Here is a 14,615-nt window from a genome sequence, read left to right on the forward strand (position 1 = left end):
TTGCTCCAAGACAGAATTTGACAAGCCTGCTAACACCTGTTCTGTGGACTGCAAATAATCTTTCTGATTGTTGAAATGACAGAGTTCCTCATTAACTTTTAATGCTGTAAACCCTGGGCTAGCAACACACGTTTGTAATGCCTTTTTTATAACGGATCGATTTCCAAGCCGGTGAATCAAACATTTGCAACTGTTCTAGATTCCTGAGACGATCTTTATCGGCTACAGGAATAACCATCTTACTATCAAAATCAACGTGAATTTCACCCAAACTAACGTCCGTCTGAGTAGGATTATTTAAAAAGGTGTTTGTGATGTTGATGGAGTTCCTATTAAATTATCCGAAGGTTGGTTTGCAGTATGTAAATGGTACGGTAAATTCGTAAGATAATCTGATATACAAGCTACCTGAGTCATTAATGCGTCTATTCGTGGATCATTGACGGTAGATGAGCTATGTCGGTGATCGTGTTTTGATCGCTTATTCGGCGGTGGGCTAGCGAAACCCTCCTCATCTTCCGAAGATGAGGAAGAAGATGAACTGTGTAAATCTTCACGCGAGCCCGTAGCCCTGTTTTGTTCTCCCCTCCGGAGCAACAAAATCAGGCTTATCTTGGTCATAAACACGATTATCACTCATCTTAAAATATGCTAAAGACTTACCGAAGTAAATGATGAATAATTTGGACTTGATGCACTAATTTTGCACATAAAGTTGTTTGCAATTACTTTATCACTGAAACTTCGCGGCAAAACACAGCAAAACCACAAACGCTATGATTCAAATAACTGTCAACTCGCCACAAGCGTCACGACAGTGGCGCCTCTGGTGAGAAGAAGGTGTAAGTAAACAGAATCCACAGATTATACAGGTATATAACTATAGACAAAGCATAACCATAGACAGCTTCTTCACATCAACGCTGTGTGTTTTATGAAGGCACATAATGCACAATTTTTATAAATTCAAATTCAAATAAACTTTATTTTCAAGACGAACTATCATTCCCCAACATGCTGGACCTTCGAGCCGAACATTATTAATCGCAAGAACCGTCGTCGAGCCGAACAATTCAAGAGTCAAGACTGCCAAGTATCAAAAAGCCGTCATCGAGCAGCCCGATCACCTTCACAGCCATACATACGGCCGGCCACCCATCCCATCACCTATACCCGATCAGTTTTGCTTCATACTAATCGCAACAATAAATTGATTCCAGCGGTATTTCCGGGTTCGGGTTGCCGAGTGATCGCAGCAGCAGCTCGAAACGCGGTGTGTTTGCTGAACTACGCGTGCACATCGCGAGGCAGCTCGAGACGCGGTGTGTTTGCTGAGCTACGAGTGCGCATCGTGAGACGCAACCAGGAATTATCAACTCGCTCACTGTAAGAACTTTGCATTATCCTTACTTAGGCCGCCACAATGGGATTGTCCGGTGAATCACCCCAAAAATCTACTGATACTTATGACGCCATACCCCGGGAACTCATTAGAAAGCGTGGTGTTCTAAAGGGCAGGTTAACTAAATTCACTAAATTCGTAAACTCATTAGACTCAAGTGTCGCATTAACGGATCAAAAGCGCGAGGACCGAAAGTTGCGTATTCAAGGTGCCGCGAACTTATTTTGTGAATTCAACTCTGTTCAGTCTAGGATAGAGGAATGTGCACCTGAATCAGACATAGATGAATAGCTAACACTTAGGGAGTCATTTGAAGACATTTATTACAATACCGTAGCTATAGCCGAATGTGCGTACAATTTTAAAAGTGAACCCATTATTAATCATGACGAGGGTAACAATACCAAGCACACAAACTCACACATCAAAATGCCCACAATTCGCACGCCTACCTTTGATGGTTCATGTGAGGACTGGCTCGAGTACCGCGATACATTCGTGTCTCTAGTTCACAGTTCCAAAGATATTAGCGACATTCAAAAGTTCCATTATCTTAGATCATCATTAAAGGGCAGTGCAGCATTAGTTATCAATTCAGTACAGTTTTCTAGTGACAACTACAATGTTGCCTGGGAGTTACTATTGAACCGATTTAACAATAGCAGGTTACTTACACAGAGTCATGTAAAATCACTATTTACTATGAATGTATTGAATGAAGAGTCACCCGTCTTAATTAAAGCACTCATTGACAATGTTCTCAAAAATTTACGTGCCTTAAGCATATTAGGTGAGCCCACAGAACACTGGGATACTCTATTAATATATTTAATTGTTTCTAAGCTTGACATAACCACTGAACGTGAGTGGGAGCAGAAAAAAGGTGATTTATTGTCTAGTAAAAGTGACTCAAAATTAAATATTCAAGATTTAATTAATTTCTTAAAAAACAGAGCAGACATGTTAGAATCATTACAGCTTTCTCATGGTAAGCAGAGCAATTATAAAGTTATTATGCACAATAACAATAAAATTCATGCTCATGTTACAAACACCAAGCCGCAGCAGTATTGCAGTTATAATCAACACAAGAAACTTTGTTTAGCATGCAACTCTAATCATCCTATTTATTCTTGCCAAAAATTTCATAATTTAAATTTAGAATCAAAGTTGTCATTAATTAAGAAAAACAATTTATGTATTAACTGTCTGCGCTCCGGGCACACTGTCAACAACTGCAAACTTGGGTCATGTAGGCTATGCAACAAGAAACACAACACACTAGTACACAATAGCGATGAGTCTACACAATCTGTTTCCAATCATTTAAAGACTCAACACAGTCCTGTCAAATAAAATTCAAATCACACAATCATCAATTCTCCACACAAACACAATGTTTTGTTTTGCCCAACATTACATCTACACTACCAGCAAATACATGTGCACGGTCTATTGACATACCCAACAATATTCAGTTGGCCAATCCAGAATTCTATAAATGTCACAAGATAGACTTATTGTTAGGCGCAGACTTATTCTGGGACCTATTAAAAACTGATAGGATAAGATTGTCCAGCGGTCCCATCTTACAAGACACACATCTAGGCTGGATTATATCAGGCCCAATAAAAAATTATTTACAAAATAATCACATAAATTGTAACGTTTCACAGTCTATTGAAACACATTTAAGACAATTTTGGGAGCTGGAGGAGCTTCCCAGGTCAGGTGCTGATAAGTTTACTCCAGAGGAACGTGCGTGCGAGGAGCTTTACGTCAAAACTACAACGCGTGGTGATGATGGAAGGTTCTCTGTACGTATTCCTTTAATAATTATCAGCTGACAAGTTAGGCGAAACATTTTGCACAGCTAAGAAACGTTTTTTATCATTAGAAAAACGTTTAGAGCGCGATCCTAATTACAAAAAATTGTACACAGAATTCATAAACGAATACATTAGTCTAGGGCACATGACTCGTGTAGAGAAATACGGAAATGATCATTATTTCATGCCGCATCACGGCGTATTACGCGAACACAGTACCACCACTAAGCTGCGTGTAGTATTTGATGCCCGTTGTCCTTCCAGCACCGGCATCTCATTGAATGACTTGCAAATGGTAGGACCACCCATTCAGGGAGATTTAGTATCCATTTTAATACGTTTTCGACAACACAAGTACGTTGCTTGCGCAGATGTCGAGAAAATGTACCGGCAGTGTTTAGTTGATAACGATCAACGCGACCTGCAACTTATTTTATGGCGAAATCATTCATCAGAGCCGTTAAGCATTTATCGCTTAAATACAGTCACTTACGGAACCGCGTCCGCGCCGTTTCTTAGCTGTAGATGTCTAAAGCAGCTCGCATGCGAAAGTAAAGATCCTGAAATTAAGCGCGTCATAAATCAGGATTTTTATGTAGACGACATGATCACGGGACATGATAACAAAGAAACTTTGTTAAATAATTGTTTGGCAATTTCTAAGCTACTACAGTCTGGTTGTTTTCCACTACGCAAGTGGATGTACAATTTTGATTGCAATACAACAGAAGTAGATTTAGACTTATCAAGTCATTTGAAATCATTAACATTAGGCGAAAATGTCAATGCAAAAACCTTAGGTATAGGTTGGCATAACTCAAGTGATGAGTTATATTTTAATTCACATTATATTAACACTGAGCAAAAGATTACAAAGCGCTACATTATATCCATAATATCACAAATTTTTGATCCACTAGGCCTACTTAGCCCGTTGATTATTACTGCCAAGATAATGCTTCAGAAATTATGGTTACTAAAGTTAGATTGGGATGACGAGTTACCCAATGATGTTACTCAAGTATGGCATAGGTTTGCTAGTTCTTTGCCTATGCTAAACACCATAAAGATACCACGACATGTAGTAAGTTCTAATCCCAGTTATATTGAATTGCATATATTTACAGACGCTTCAGAAGCGGCATACGGCGCATGTGTCTATGTACGCACCGTTAACACCGATTCAACTGTATCATGCAATTTACAATGTTCTAAAAGCAAGGTTGCTCCTTTAAAACCAGTGAGTATACCTAGACTAGAATTGTGTGGGGCCTTACTCGGGGCTAGACTTTATGACAAGGTACGCGAATCATTACACACCGAATTTCGAAATGTAGTATTTTGGTGTGACTCCACAATAGTATTAGGATGGTTGCGTATGACCCCTAATTTATTAAAGACATTTGTTCAAAATAGAGTTGCTGAAATTCATGAAATTACAAAGGAACATCCATGGCGTCATGTTCGTACCACGGACAATCCTGCCGACATAGTTTCTCGCGGAACGCGAATTGAGTGTTTAACTTCTAACCATTGGTTGCATGGTCCATCATTTTTAAGTGAGCCTAACATGGATAATAATTATGAATATAATAATTCTCAATTATGTCAGAGTGAAAATTTACCAGAGCTTAAATCAAAAGCAACAATTTCATTAAATGCCAATGTGAAATTACCACAGTCTCTGTTTCCTTTCTCTAGATTTTCACAATACAATCGTATGCGACGTGCTGCTGCCTATGTACTTCGTTTTATATTCAATACACGCCACAAGAACAACCGTCTCAGTGGCGCCATCTCTGTCGCCGAACTAAGAAACTCTGAATTAATGCTAGCTCGATTATCGCAATTAGAATCATTTGGTACTGAACTTACTTCGAAATTGAATACCAACACAAATAATGTAAACAGGGTAAAAGGCAATTTGTCAAATTTAAACTTGTTCGTTGATGAAAACAAGATACTGCGAGTAGGTGGTCGTTTAGCCAACTCGCTTGAGTTTATGTATGATAAAAAACATCCTATTTTAATTTTTTCCAAACATTGGTTTACAGTGCTTTTGTTTCGCTTTGAGCATCAACGGTTGAAGCATGCAGGGCCGCAGGCACTTCTGTACAACGTGCGTGATTCATACTGGCCGGTTGCAGGCAGAAACCTGGCAAGGAAAATTGTACATGAATGTGTCACCTGTCGTAGATTTAGAGGTAAAACACTGACTCCTATAATGGGCAATCTGCCAAAGGATAGAATCACACCCAGTTTTCCATTTTTGCGCTGCGGTGTTGATTATGCTGGGCCAGTTCTTATATTGAATCGGAAAGGTAGGGGTGCTAAGCTCATCAAGGGTTACATATGTCTGTTTGTTTGTTTTGTAACTCGGGCTGTTCATCTAGAGCTGGTCAGTGACCTTTCCACAGACGCTTATTTATTAGCTTTAAAACGATTCATTTCACGTCGGGGTAAGCCCTCTGATATATACTCAGACAATGGTAGAAATTTTGTAGGTTTAATGACAGAATTCACTAAATTCATATCAACCTGCTCAGCTGATATCGTTGAATACGCAACTACTCAAAATATTAATTTTAAATTTATTCCTCCATATTCACCCCATTTTGGTGGCCTCTGGGAGGCTGGTGTGAAGTCATGCAAACATCACCTGCTGCGATCATTAGGCAATTCGCATTTAACTTTCGAAGAGTTAACCACATTATTATCACAAATTGAAGCAATCCTTAATTCTCGTCCTTTAAGTCCAATGTCCTCAGACCCATCCGACTTTGAGCCGTTGAGTCCTGGCCATTTTTTGATTGGACGACCAGTCACCGCACCAGCTGTGGCAGATTACATAGATACTCCGACATTGAATCTCAACCGTTATCAACGAATCGAAAAAACTCGGCAACATTTCTGGGCACGATGGGTGCGTGAATACATTTCGGAAATGCTAATTCGAACTAAATGGAAAACGAAGAAACCCGACTTGAAACCTAACACACTTGTCGTTTTAAAACAAGATAACATTCCGCCCCTCAAATGGAGTTTCGGGCGGATTTTGTATACTGTTCCAGGCAAAGACGGCGTGAGCAGGACAGCCGTCATAAAGACCGCGTCAGGAATTGTACGGCGCTCGTTCTCTACAATATGCCCCTGCAGGACTCAACATTGGAAGAGGGTCCTTCCAAGGCGGGGGCATGTTGGCGCCGTAATTTAATAAGCTCTATGCGGCCCGCTATTCTGCCACACGGCGGGCTGCGCCGTGACACGGCGATCAACGGGCCGCACCGACGACCTTGCAGTCGACGCGGCAGTTTAAAACAACGAATCACCGTCGCTTCGCGGGCATCAGTTGAACCGACGCGCACACAAGATTGGCGGACCGGTGATGGCCAATAAAACGGAGCGTCGGCGCGTCGGGTGTGAGGATCGGCCGGGAACCCCCGTCGCAGCGTCTCTTTGGCAGCCAACAACGGTCACGAACACAATGCACAATTTTTATAAATTCAAATTCAAATAAACTTTATTTTCAAGACGAACTATCATTCCCCAACACGTATCAAGTTTCAGGAAAAAGGAAATAAATTATTTATACTATTCGTGACTTACAGATTTTTTTAGATTTTAACCTTAACAGTTATTAAAAAACGTAAAAAAATATTTCTCGAAGCAGCTGCATTTATTATTATTACTTTTTTCATAAAATAACTCTAAAATTCTGTATAGCTTTATAAAACAACTTTTTTCACATCCAATAATTGCTATACTTTGCAAAAAATCCCTTGAAAATACTTCACCCTATATATTATTTACTATTATATTTTTAAATAGCTTTTGCCCGCGGCTCCGCCCGCGTTATAAAGTTTTTCGGGCTAAAGTTTTCCGTTATAAAAGTCACGCTATATATTTTCCCGGGAGCCTATGTTCTTCCCAGGGTCTCAAACTGTCTCCATACCAAATTTTATCCTAATACGTTGGGTAGTTTTTGAGTTTAACACGTTCGGGCAGACCGATGCAGCGGGGGACTTTTGTTTTATGATATATTTTTGTAGAACTTTTAAGAGGAACAATCCCGTCATACATTATTGTTGCATAACTTTAACCGTTTACGCAGCGCACGCAACAGAAGCTCTCAAAACTAATAAATTGTCCCCGTTTTTGCATCATGTTTCATTACTGCTCCGCTCCTATTGGTCATAGCGTGACGATATATAGCCTATAGCACTTCACGAACAAAGGGCTATCCAATACAAAATGATTTTTTTAGGTCGAAACGGTAGTTCCTGAGATTAGCCATTACTGCTCTGCTCCTATTGGGTATAGCGTGATGATTTATAGCCTATAGCACTCCACGAACAAAGGGCTATCCAACGCAAAAAGAATTTTTCAGTTTGGACCAGTAGTTCCTGAGATTAGCCATTACTGCTCCGCTCCTATTGGGTATAGCGTGATGATATATAGCCTATAGCACTCCACGAACATAGGGCTATCCAACGCAAAAAGAATTTTTCAGTTTGGACCGGTAGTTCCTGAGATTAGCGCGTTCAAACAAACAAACAAACAAACAAACTCTTCAGCTTTATATAATAGTATAGATAAAAGATACTCTTGTCACTTACCCTTTGATTCGCAGCAACTTGTGCTTTCAAATCGGAGAGGTTGTCAGCCAAATTTCTGGTGCCAGTACATCCTGGCTCCTGGCCAGGCCTCATCAGCTCTACAGAAAAAAACCAAGTCAACTAAAAACTTTAGCGTACAATTTATTCATTAAACATGTGTATGTTTGACCACACACCAATGATCATAATAAGACTTAACATCTCATGTCTCAGGATGGCGAGCTCGGTGATTACCAAACATTACTTTGCAATTCAAGGTGTTGGTGTTTCTACTGTCTATGGGCGGTCGTATTACCATCAGCCGAACGGCAAGCTCGTCTCGTCATTCAAAGTAATAATAAAAAAAAAATCCTTGTATCAGCGAATTCCCTGCTTTGTTATAAACGCCTTTATCGACCTACCTTCAACAAGCTCCTTTTCATTAAATACTCCCCCATTGACAAGCAACATTGACTTGAAGGCTGCGCCCTCGTGCGCCAGCCGCGTGGAGTGCGGCGGCATCGACCCTGGGGTCAGCCCCCCGATGTCAGCGTGGTGGCCGCGGCACGCCACGAAGAAGATCGGACGGGACTGACTTCTGTATAGGGTGTTTCGAAGTGACGGGATTTAATGATAAAACCCGGGTGTATACAGAGTGTCCTAATATAGAGGGATATAAGATAATATTGAACTTGCTTTAAAAAAAATACGTCTTAAACTCAACATTTCTTATAATCAACAGCGAAATGATTGACACCGACACTCTGTTGAAAAACACAAGTATAAATTAGATTATTAACTTCTCGAAAGAAAATAAATAATTAAAAACTGGTATAAGACCCTAATAATACAAAATTTGGATCAAAATAAACTTACTTATGGAAAACAGGCGTGATGACGGTCAAGTCTGGCAGATGAGAGCCGCCAGCCTTCGGATGATTAGCAAGCAACACATCACCTGGTTTCAAAGAATCACCGCGGACTTTCATCTAGAAATAATAATAATAATAATATCAGCCCTGTATTATATACTTGCCCACTGCTGAGCACGGGCCTCCTCTACCACTGAGAGGGATTAGGCCTTAGTCCACCACGCTGGCCTAGTGCGGATTGGTGGACTTCACACACCTTCGAAATTCCTATAGAGAACTTCTCAGATGTGCAGGTTTCCTCACGGTGTTTTCCTTCACCGTTAAAGCGAACGATAAATTCACAAAGAATACACACATGATTTTTTTTTTTAGAAAAGTCAGAGGTGTGTGCCCTTGGGATTTGAACCTGCGGACATTCGTCTCGGCAGTCCGTTCCACACCCAACTAGGCTATCGCCGCATCTAGAAATAAAATGGAGATATTGCTTTAAACATTACCAAAACATTTATATAGATGGTGATTTTTTATTAGGTGTAATTAGGCAACCCAACTCCAACCCCCGTGATATTGTTGAGTATTATTTATTCTCTGACAATTTATCCAGCTGATAATGTGAAAACGAAGCAGTTATTATGACTTCAATTTTCTATAACATAATAATTAATTATGGCTGCCTATTTTGAGGTATAGCTCGTGTTTTGGTTTAATTCTTCAGATATACTGTTCCAAAAGTATTAAAGATGCACAGGATATGTACCTGGTACTGCACAGTGTCCTGCATAGCACCGAGATGTACTGGAATGTGCGGAGCGTTGGATACCAACGCGCCATCGGCTCCAAAAAGCGCACAGGAGAAGTCCAACCGCTCTTTTATGTTGACCGATATTGATGTTCTTTGGACCACCCTGTATATGAAAATTTAAAAAAATGTAAAATAAAATATATATACATTTTTTAGCATAATACGTGTGTAGTTATATCACTCAGACTCAGATATGCTTTTTTCGTAACTTTTTTTATTATTTTTTTCTTTTTTTACACGATTACGGCAGTGACTAAACTGTACTCGATGGTCAATAAAAGGGCGTCTAGATGAAGTATCGACTGATAAAAGATCTTTCGCTAATCAACAATGCTGGCCTCTTCGCAGCCAGATATATGCCAACAGACTGATCCCGGAACGCGACTTACGTCGACCACTGATGATACTGATGGCAGGTTTTATACGTCGTACACTATGGTTAGAGTTGCCAACCGTACTAAGTATATATTATATATGTATATTTTATTCTATATTATATATTTCAGGTCTACGGATTATATACTGTTGAATAAATATACAGTACGAAAAATACGTGAAGAAATACATAGCTGGCAATCCTAACTATGGTCGCCATCCGGGCGAATACAAATAACCCACCACTAGACAATGGTTTAATTGTCCAAAAACACCCAAGATTTGATTTAATAGGGGTCGTCCATTAATCACGTGGGACTCGAAATGAGGGTACGGAAATAAAATCACGAAATGTGGGGTAATGAGATATCACTTGTATATATTTTTCGTTGATATTCTAAAAAATTCAATATACTTTGTACCAAAAAAAAACACATGATTTTGGGTAGGGGTAGTCTAACACCTCACCACATACCACCGAGGGGGAGGAAGATTAAAAAGTCACTAATAAAACATCACGTGATTAATGGACAACCCCTTATTAAAAAGTAAAATGATATTTTATTAACCTGCCCATCTGCTCAGCAATCGACATGAAGCGATGCGAGAAAATGCTGAGCTGTATCGAGTCAAGCTCTGTTGTCACTTTCTTCGCTTGTCCTGAACCGATCGTGATCTTGATGTCGCCGAACTTTGTTATTTCAGCACGACAGTCTGTAAATGACTTACTTCTTTACTGTTTTTTTTAGCTAACAATTTTCTGGATACCTTAATTAAGTGTTATCATAAATAAACTTTTATAAAAAAAAATCCTTGGTAACTACCAAGGAAAAATTTATTTGTTGGTCTTAAATAAGATGCTACGTAACTTCAAAATGAATTGTCTATTATTCAACGATGCAAAATTTCGTTACTGTTTTCTTTTATTATTTGGCTGACAATTTAAGCAAGTCGTTTAAAAACACACAAACATAAATCAATTGATCGATCACAAAAGCCATGCTACGTAACTTCAAAACTAATTGCCTATTATTCAACGATAGAAAAATAATAAAATATTATTTAATTTATTACCCTAATAAATTATTGATATTGAAATAAAACACATTCAAATTCCGTATTATGATCTAAAAAAAATCCAAATTTCCTTTCGAAACTTAATAAATATACCTTTACAGCTTTTTTATATAACAATTCATATAAATTACTTAATGGTGTTTAAACTTACCAGGCTCAACCAGGATAGTCGATAAGCTATCCATGATGATAGCAGGACCTGGTATGACCTGCTCAGGCAGGAGCTTCTCCAACAAATATATACTTGTGTCCTGATACCCTCCCTCGAAGTACACTTTCACTGACTATAAAGAGTTAGATTAGTAAGACATGACTGCCTTCAGGCTGTGGTGGCGTTGTATTTCGGTAAGACCGTATGCTGAGGTCTCTGGTTCGATACCCGAGTTGGGTAAAGTGATATTGGATTTTTTGACTATCAGTCCGGCGTCTGGAATTTATGCCCTATATGGCGATAGGCTATCCCTATAATGTCACGGAATACGCACAGTGTGAAGTGGGTGTGCCAGTTTCGCTTCTGCCTACCACTCCGGGGATAAAAGGCATGAGTCCGTGTGTACATACATTTACAGTCTTACTTATAAACTTGTTTTAACGTTGAGAGGTGGTTAAGAATTGCTCAAATAGCTGTCAAAAACATCACCGGTTACTAGTTTAAACATTATTAAGAAGCAAGATGGCGGGTTTGACTTACAGCTGATCGAGTAAATTTGTGTTTTAACTAAGCATAGCTTTGCGAAATTTTTATAAGACTGTTAATATCCATACATTTAAAGGCTGTAAACTTTCGAGAAGTCAAAAATAAAACCACGACAAAATCATTAAAACTAGTTCTAAGGTAATCTTCAAACAAAAATGATTGTTTACCTTCTCAGACGCCGGTTGCGTCCCTTTCCCGCTCGGCGGCGCCACTTCTGCCGGTACCTCGCTCATGCCAATACCTCTCACGCGCACGTCGTCCACGATAACATCGCGTTTGGACAGAGTGAAGCCAAACTCGTTTTTGTATCTAAGAAATAGGTATTTAAAACAGTATAAATACAGGGTTGTCGAAAAAAATCGACAAAATCGAGCCTACTATAAAAAAAACTACAAACAATTTAGAAATCCTTTATTGTATATTATATTTACTTAAAATATTGAGGAATTTGGTCCGGGTCATACGAGACCCGTTGCAGATTTTAACGGGTCATTTTAGACCTATGAAAATACTAATAATTAATGCATTTTTTACATCACTAATAAAGAACCGTCTAGAAATAAATAAAATTTATTAGAAACATTAATTACTAATATTATTATTAATGCATATTTTTTTTTACCAACACTCATATGTTAATTAAAAGGATCCTATAGGCATATAAAATAAAAATCAATTTTACCTATCAATAAAAGCAGTGTAAAAGTCGCCATGCTTGCAGGCGGTGGGCGACTCTCCAGCTGCAGGCGACACCATGAGGGCGCAGTCGGTGCCCGCGTACCGCAGGTGGAGGTACGGCTCCAGTACTATTTGAGCGTCTGGAATACCCTACAAAACAAAAATATAATCTTCGTACGCTTGAGCCTACACTGTTTTTCTTACTTAATGCTGTAAAACTGGTTTTTAGTGTATTATAAATCATATTTGGAACTCAGTGGTTTGGCATAATTCTCCCTGCCCCGACGAGGCACTAAAACAATACACCCAAGCAATAATTCATCATATTTTAAGTAAAAAAAAATACTTTTCAAAACGAACTTTAACAAAAACGCAAACTTTTACGAAAAAAATTAGATTTGAGAAATACTGACCTAAATAGTTCAGTTACTCATGTAAAAATTACAGATTTAGTGACAGATCAATCGAATCAAGGTGACAGAATTTTTCGAAAGATATATGATAAAGTCTAAATACAAAAGTCTTCCAACCGGTTTGGTTCAGCGTGATGGACTAAGGTCTAATCCCTTGCAGCAGTAAAGGAAGCTTATTCCCAGCTGTGACTTGGATCATCTCGGTCTCGTATCCAGCAGTGGAAGTATAAAACAAAGCAGTTATAAAAGACTAACCCTTCTTTCAGTCGACACTCACCTGCGCCCGCAGTTTGTCTCTACACACAGCTCCCAACACGTCCAACTGTCGGTCCAACTCCGCGTAATTGTCTGGGCTGTACACGCATGCGCACGGCTGCTGCGCTTCGTGCACTATGTGGGCTAGGGCCATGCCGTACGCTGATAATATACCTAAGAAATTTTTTAACGGTATTTTTTATACTGGTGCGGCCATTGCACCTGATGGTGAGTAGGGGCAATGGAATGTCGACTGACGAGAAATGATTACCCGTCGATAGTTGATAAAATTATGCCGGCCTGTTGGAACCGGATAGACACAGGCTGATCCCGGAACGCGAGACACTTATATGGGCTACTATGGCGGGTTTTAACTTGTGTACAGTGGTTGCTATCCGAATGGAATCCGAAATGGATATAAAATACATCCTACCACCAGCTTAACAGACATAGTTGTCTCGACTATTTTTGTCTTCTACTTTCTTCACTCGACATTCTATTAGCCCCCAGGGCCGTAGCTAGACTTGAATTTAAGATTGGACAGCAGTGGTTACAGCTAGGGCAGAAGTAAAAATGTTACTAGATATGATTTGGTTTATCGATTTTTGGCTTTCTTGAGTTGTAACTTCAGGTTAATACTTGCAACAACTTGTAACAAAATTCCTTTAAATATCGAAAGAGAGTTCTCTTACTATGGGACTTCCAAATCGTAAAATAAAAAACCCGCTAGTCCATATATTTTGATTGAGTAATTATGTATAATTTTTTTGATTATTAAGGTAGGAAATTAGTATGTTAAGGTTATAGCTTAAGGTCAATTTTCATACATTTTGTTTCACCTTTAATCTGGGTAACTAAACAAGTATTAACAAGTAAAGAATTTAAATTCACGTCTAGTTAGTGATTAGTTCTCGCAGTTGAAAGAAAAACGTAAAAATAATTAATATGCATGGATATTTCGGCCTTTAAAATTTCGTCATATTAAATTTTAAAGGCAGAAATATCCAAAAAAAAAATCCAAAAATATCGAAAAATGGATCTTAAGCTATAACCTTAAGGTAGGGCATTGTCCCACAATGCACTCCCCTCGCTACGGCCCTGTAGACCCCACTCTACTTACCACCAGGTACAGTGAGGTTACTTTGCCGTACCTCATAACAAAAAGATAATCGAAGCCATAATATTAAAGACTAGCGACCCGCCCCGGCTTCGCACGGGTGCAATGCTGATACTAAATACACTACAGAAAAACTGTGAACGTTGTATATATAATCGGGTATAACATAACAAAATAACAGTATTTCTCCACTATTTAATGGACGTTATTATACATATAAACCTTCCTCTTGAATCACTCTATCTATTAAAAAAAACCGCATCAAAATCCGTTGCGTAGTTTTAAAGATTTAAGCATACAAAGCGACATAATGACAGAGAAAGCGACTTTGTTTTATACTATGTAGTGGAGTCCTCACCGGCGTACTTGTGTATGAGCACGGTGCGGACGCCGAGGTGCCGCGCCACTGCGCATGCGTGCTGCCCGCCCGCGCCGCCGAAGCACGCCAGCGCGTGCTGCGCCGCGTCGTGACCACGCGCTGTTGTCAACGCCCTGGGAACACA

The 14,615-nt window shown here is 39.3% G+C and overlaps 2 protein-coding genes across 5 annotated transcripts in view; one reads left to right on the forward strand and one right to left on the reverse strand.

Moving 5' to 3' along the window:
* The window catches only part of LOC115444476 (5-oxoprolinase), a 34,955-nt gene that overhangs the window by 12,169 nt on the left and 8,171 nt on the right, over positions 1 to 14,615 (reverse strand). Inside the window, exons 11-20 of the mRNA XM_037440614.1 lie at positions 14,471 to 14,604; positions 13,018 to 13,169; positions 12,332 to 12,477; positions 11,817 to 11,958; positions 11,104 to 11,236; positions 10,445 to 10,589; positions 9,456 to 9,603; positions 8,703 to 8,815; positions 8,249 to 8,424; positions 7,848 to 7,945 (exon numbers count right to left, since the gene is read on the reverse strand). Of these exons, the coding sequence (XP_037296511.1) occupies positions 7,848 to 7,945; positions 8,249 to 8,424; positions 8,703 to 8,815; positions 9,456 to 9,603; positions 10,445 to 10,589; positions 11,104 to 11,236; positions 11,817 to 11,958; positions 12,332 to 12,477; positions 13,018 to 13,169; positions 14,471 to 14,604 (1,387 nt within the window). The remainder of the gene's footprint in view (positions 1 to 7,847; positions 7,946 to 8,248; positions 8,425 to 8,702; positions 8,816 to 9,455; positions 9,604 to 10,444; positions 10,590 to 11,103; positions 11,237 to 11,816; positions 11,959 to 12,331; positions 12,478 to 13,017; positions 13,170 to 14,470; positions 14,605 to 14,615) is intronic.
* Positions 1,265 to 6,763, forward strand: LOC115441244. 4 transcript variants are annotated; one of them, XR_005112650.1, is made up of 3 exons: positions 1,265 to 1,386; positions 3,079 to 3,219; positions 4,359 to 4,403. XR_005112650.1 is itself a non-coding variant. In XM_037440629.1 (3 exons), exon 3 carries the CDS (start codon positions 5,456 to 5,458, stop codon positions 6,443 to 6,445), a length of 990 nt encoding a protein of 329 aa, XP_037296526.1. In that variant the 5' UTR covers positions 1,276 to 1,386; positions 3,079 to 3,219; positions 5,286 to 5,455; the 3' UTR covers positions 6,446 to 6,763. The 4 variants fall into 4 exon arrangements, 3 of the variants coding, with proteins under 3 accessions (XP_037296526.1, XP_037296529.1, XP_030021825.2); XM_037440629.1 differs by lacking the exon at positions 4,359 to 4,403 and adding an exon at positions 5,286 to 6,763 and having other exon boundaries at positions 1,276 to 1,386; XM_037440632.1 differs by lacking the exons at positions 3,079 to 3,219; positions 4,359 to 4,403 and adding an exon at positions 5,286 to 6,763 and having other exon boundaries at positions 1,278 to 1,386.

This window comes from Manduca sexta, chromosome 4, assembly GCF_014839805.1.
Source record: "Manduca sexta isolate Smith_Timp_Sample1 chromosome 4, JHU_Msex_v1.0, whole genome shotgun sequence".
Lineage (NCBI taxonomy): Eukaryota > Metazoa > Arthropoda > Insecta > Lepidoptera > Sphingidae > Manduca > Manduca sexta.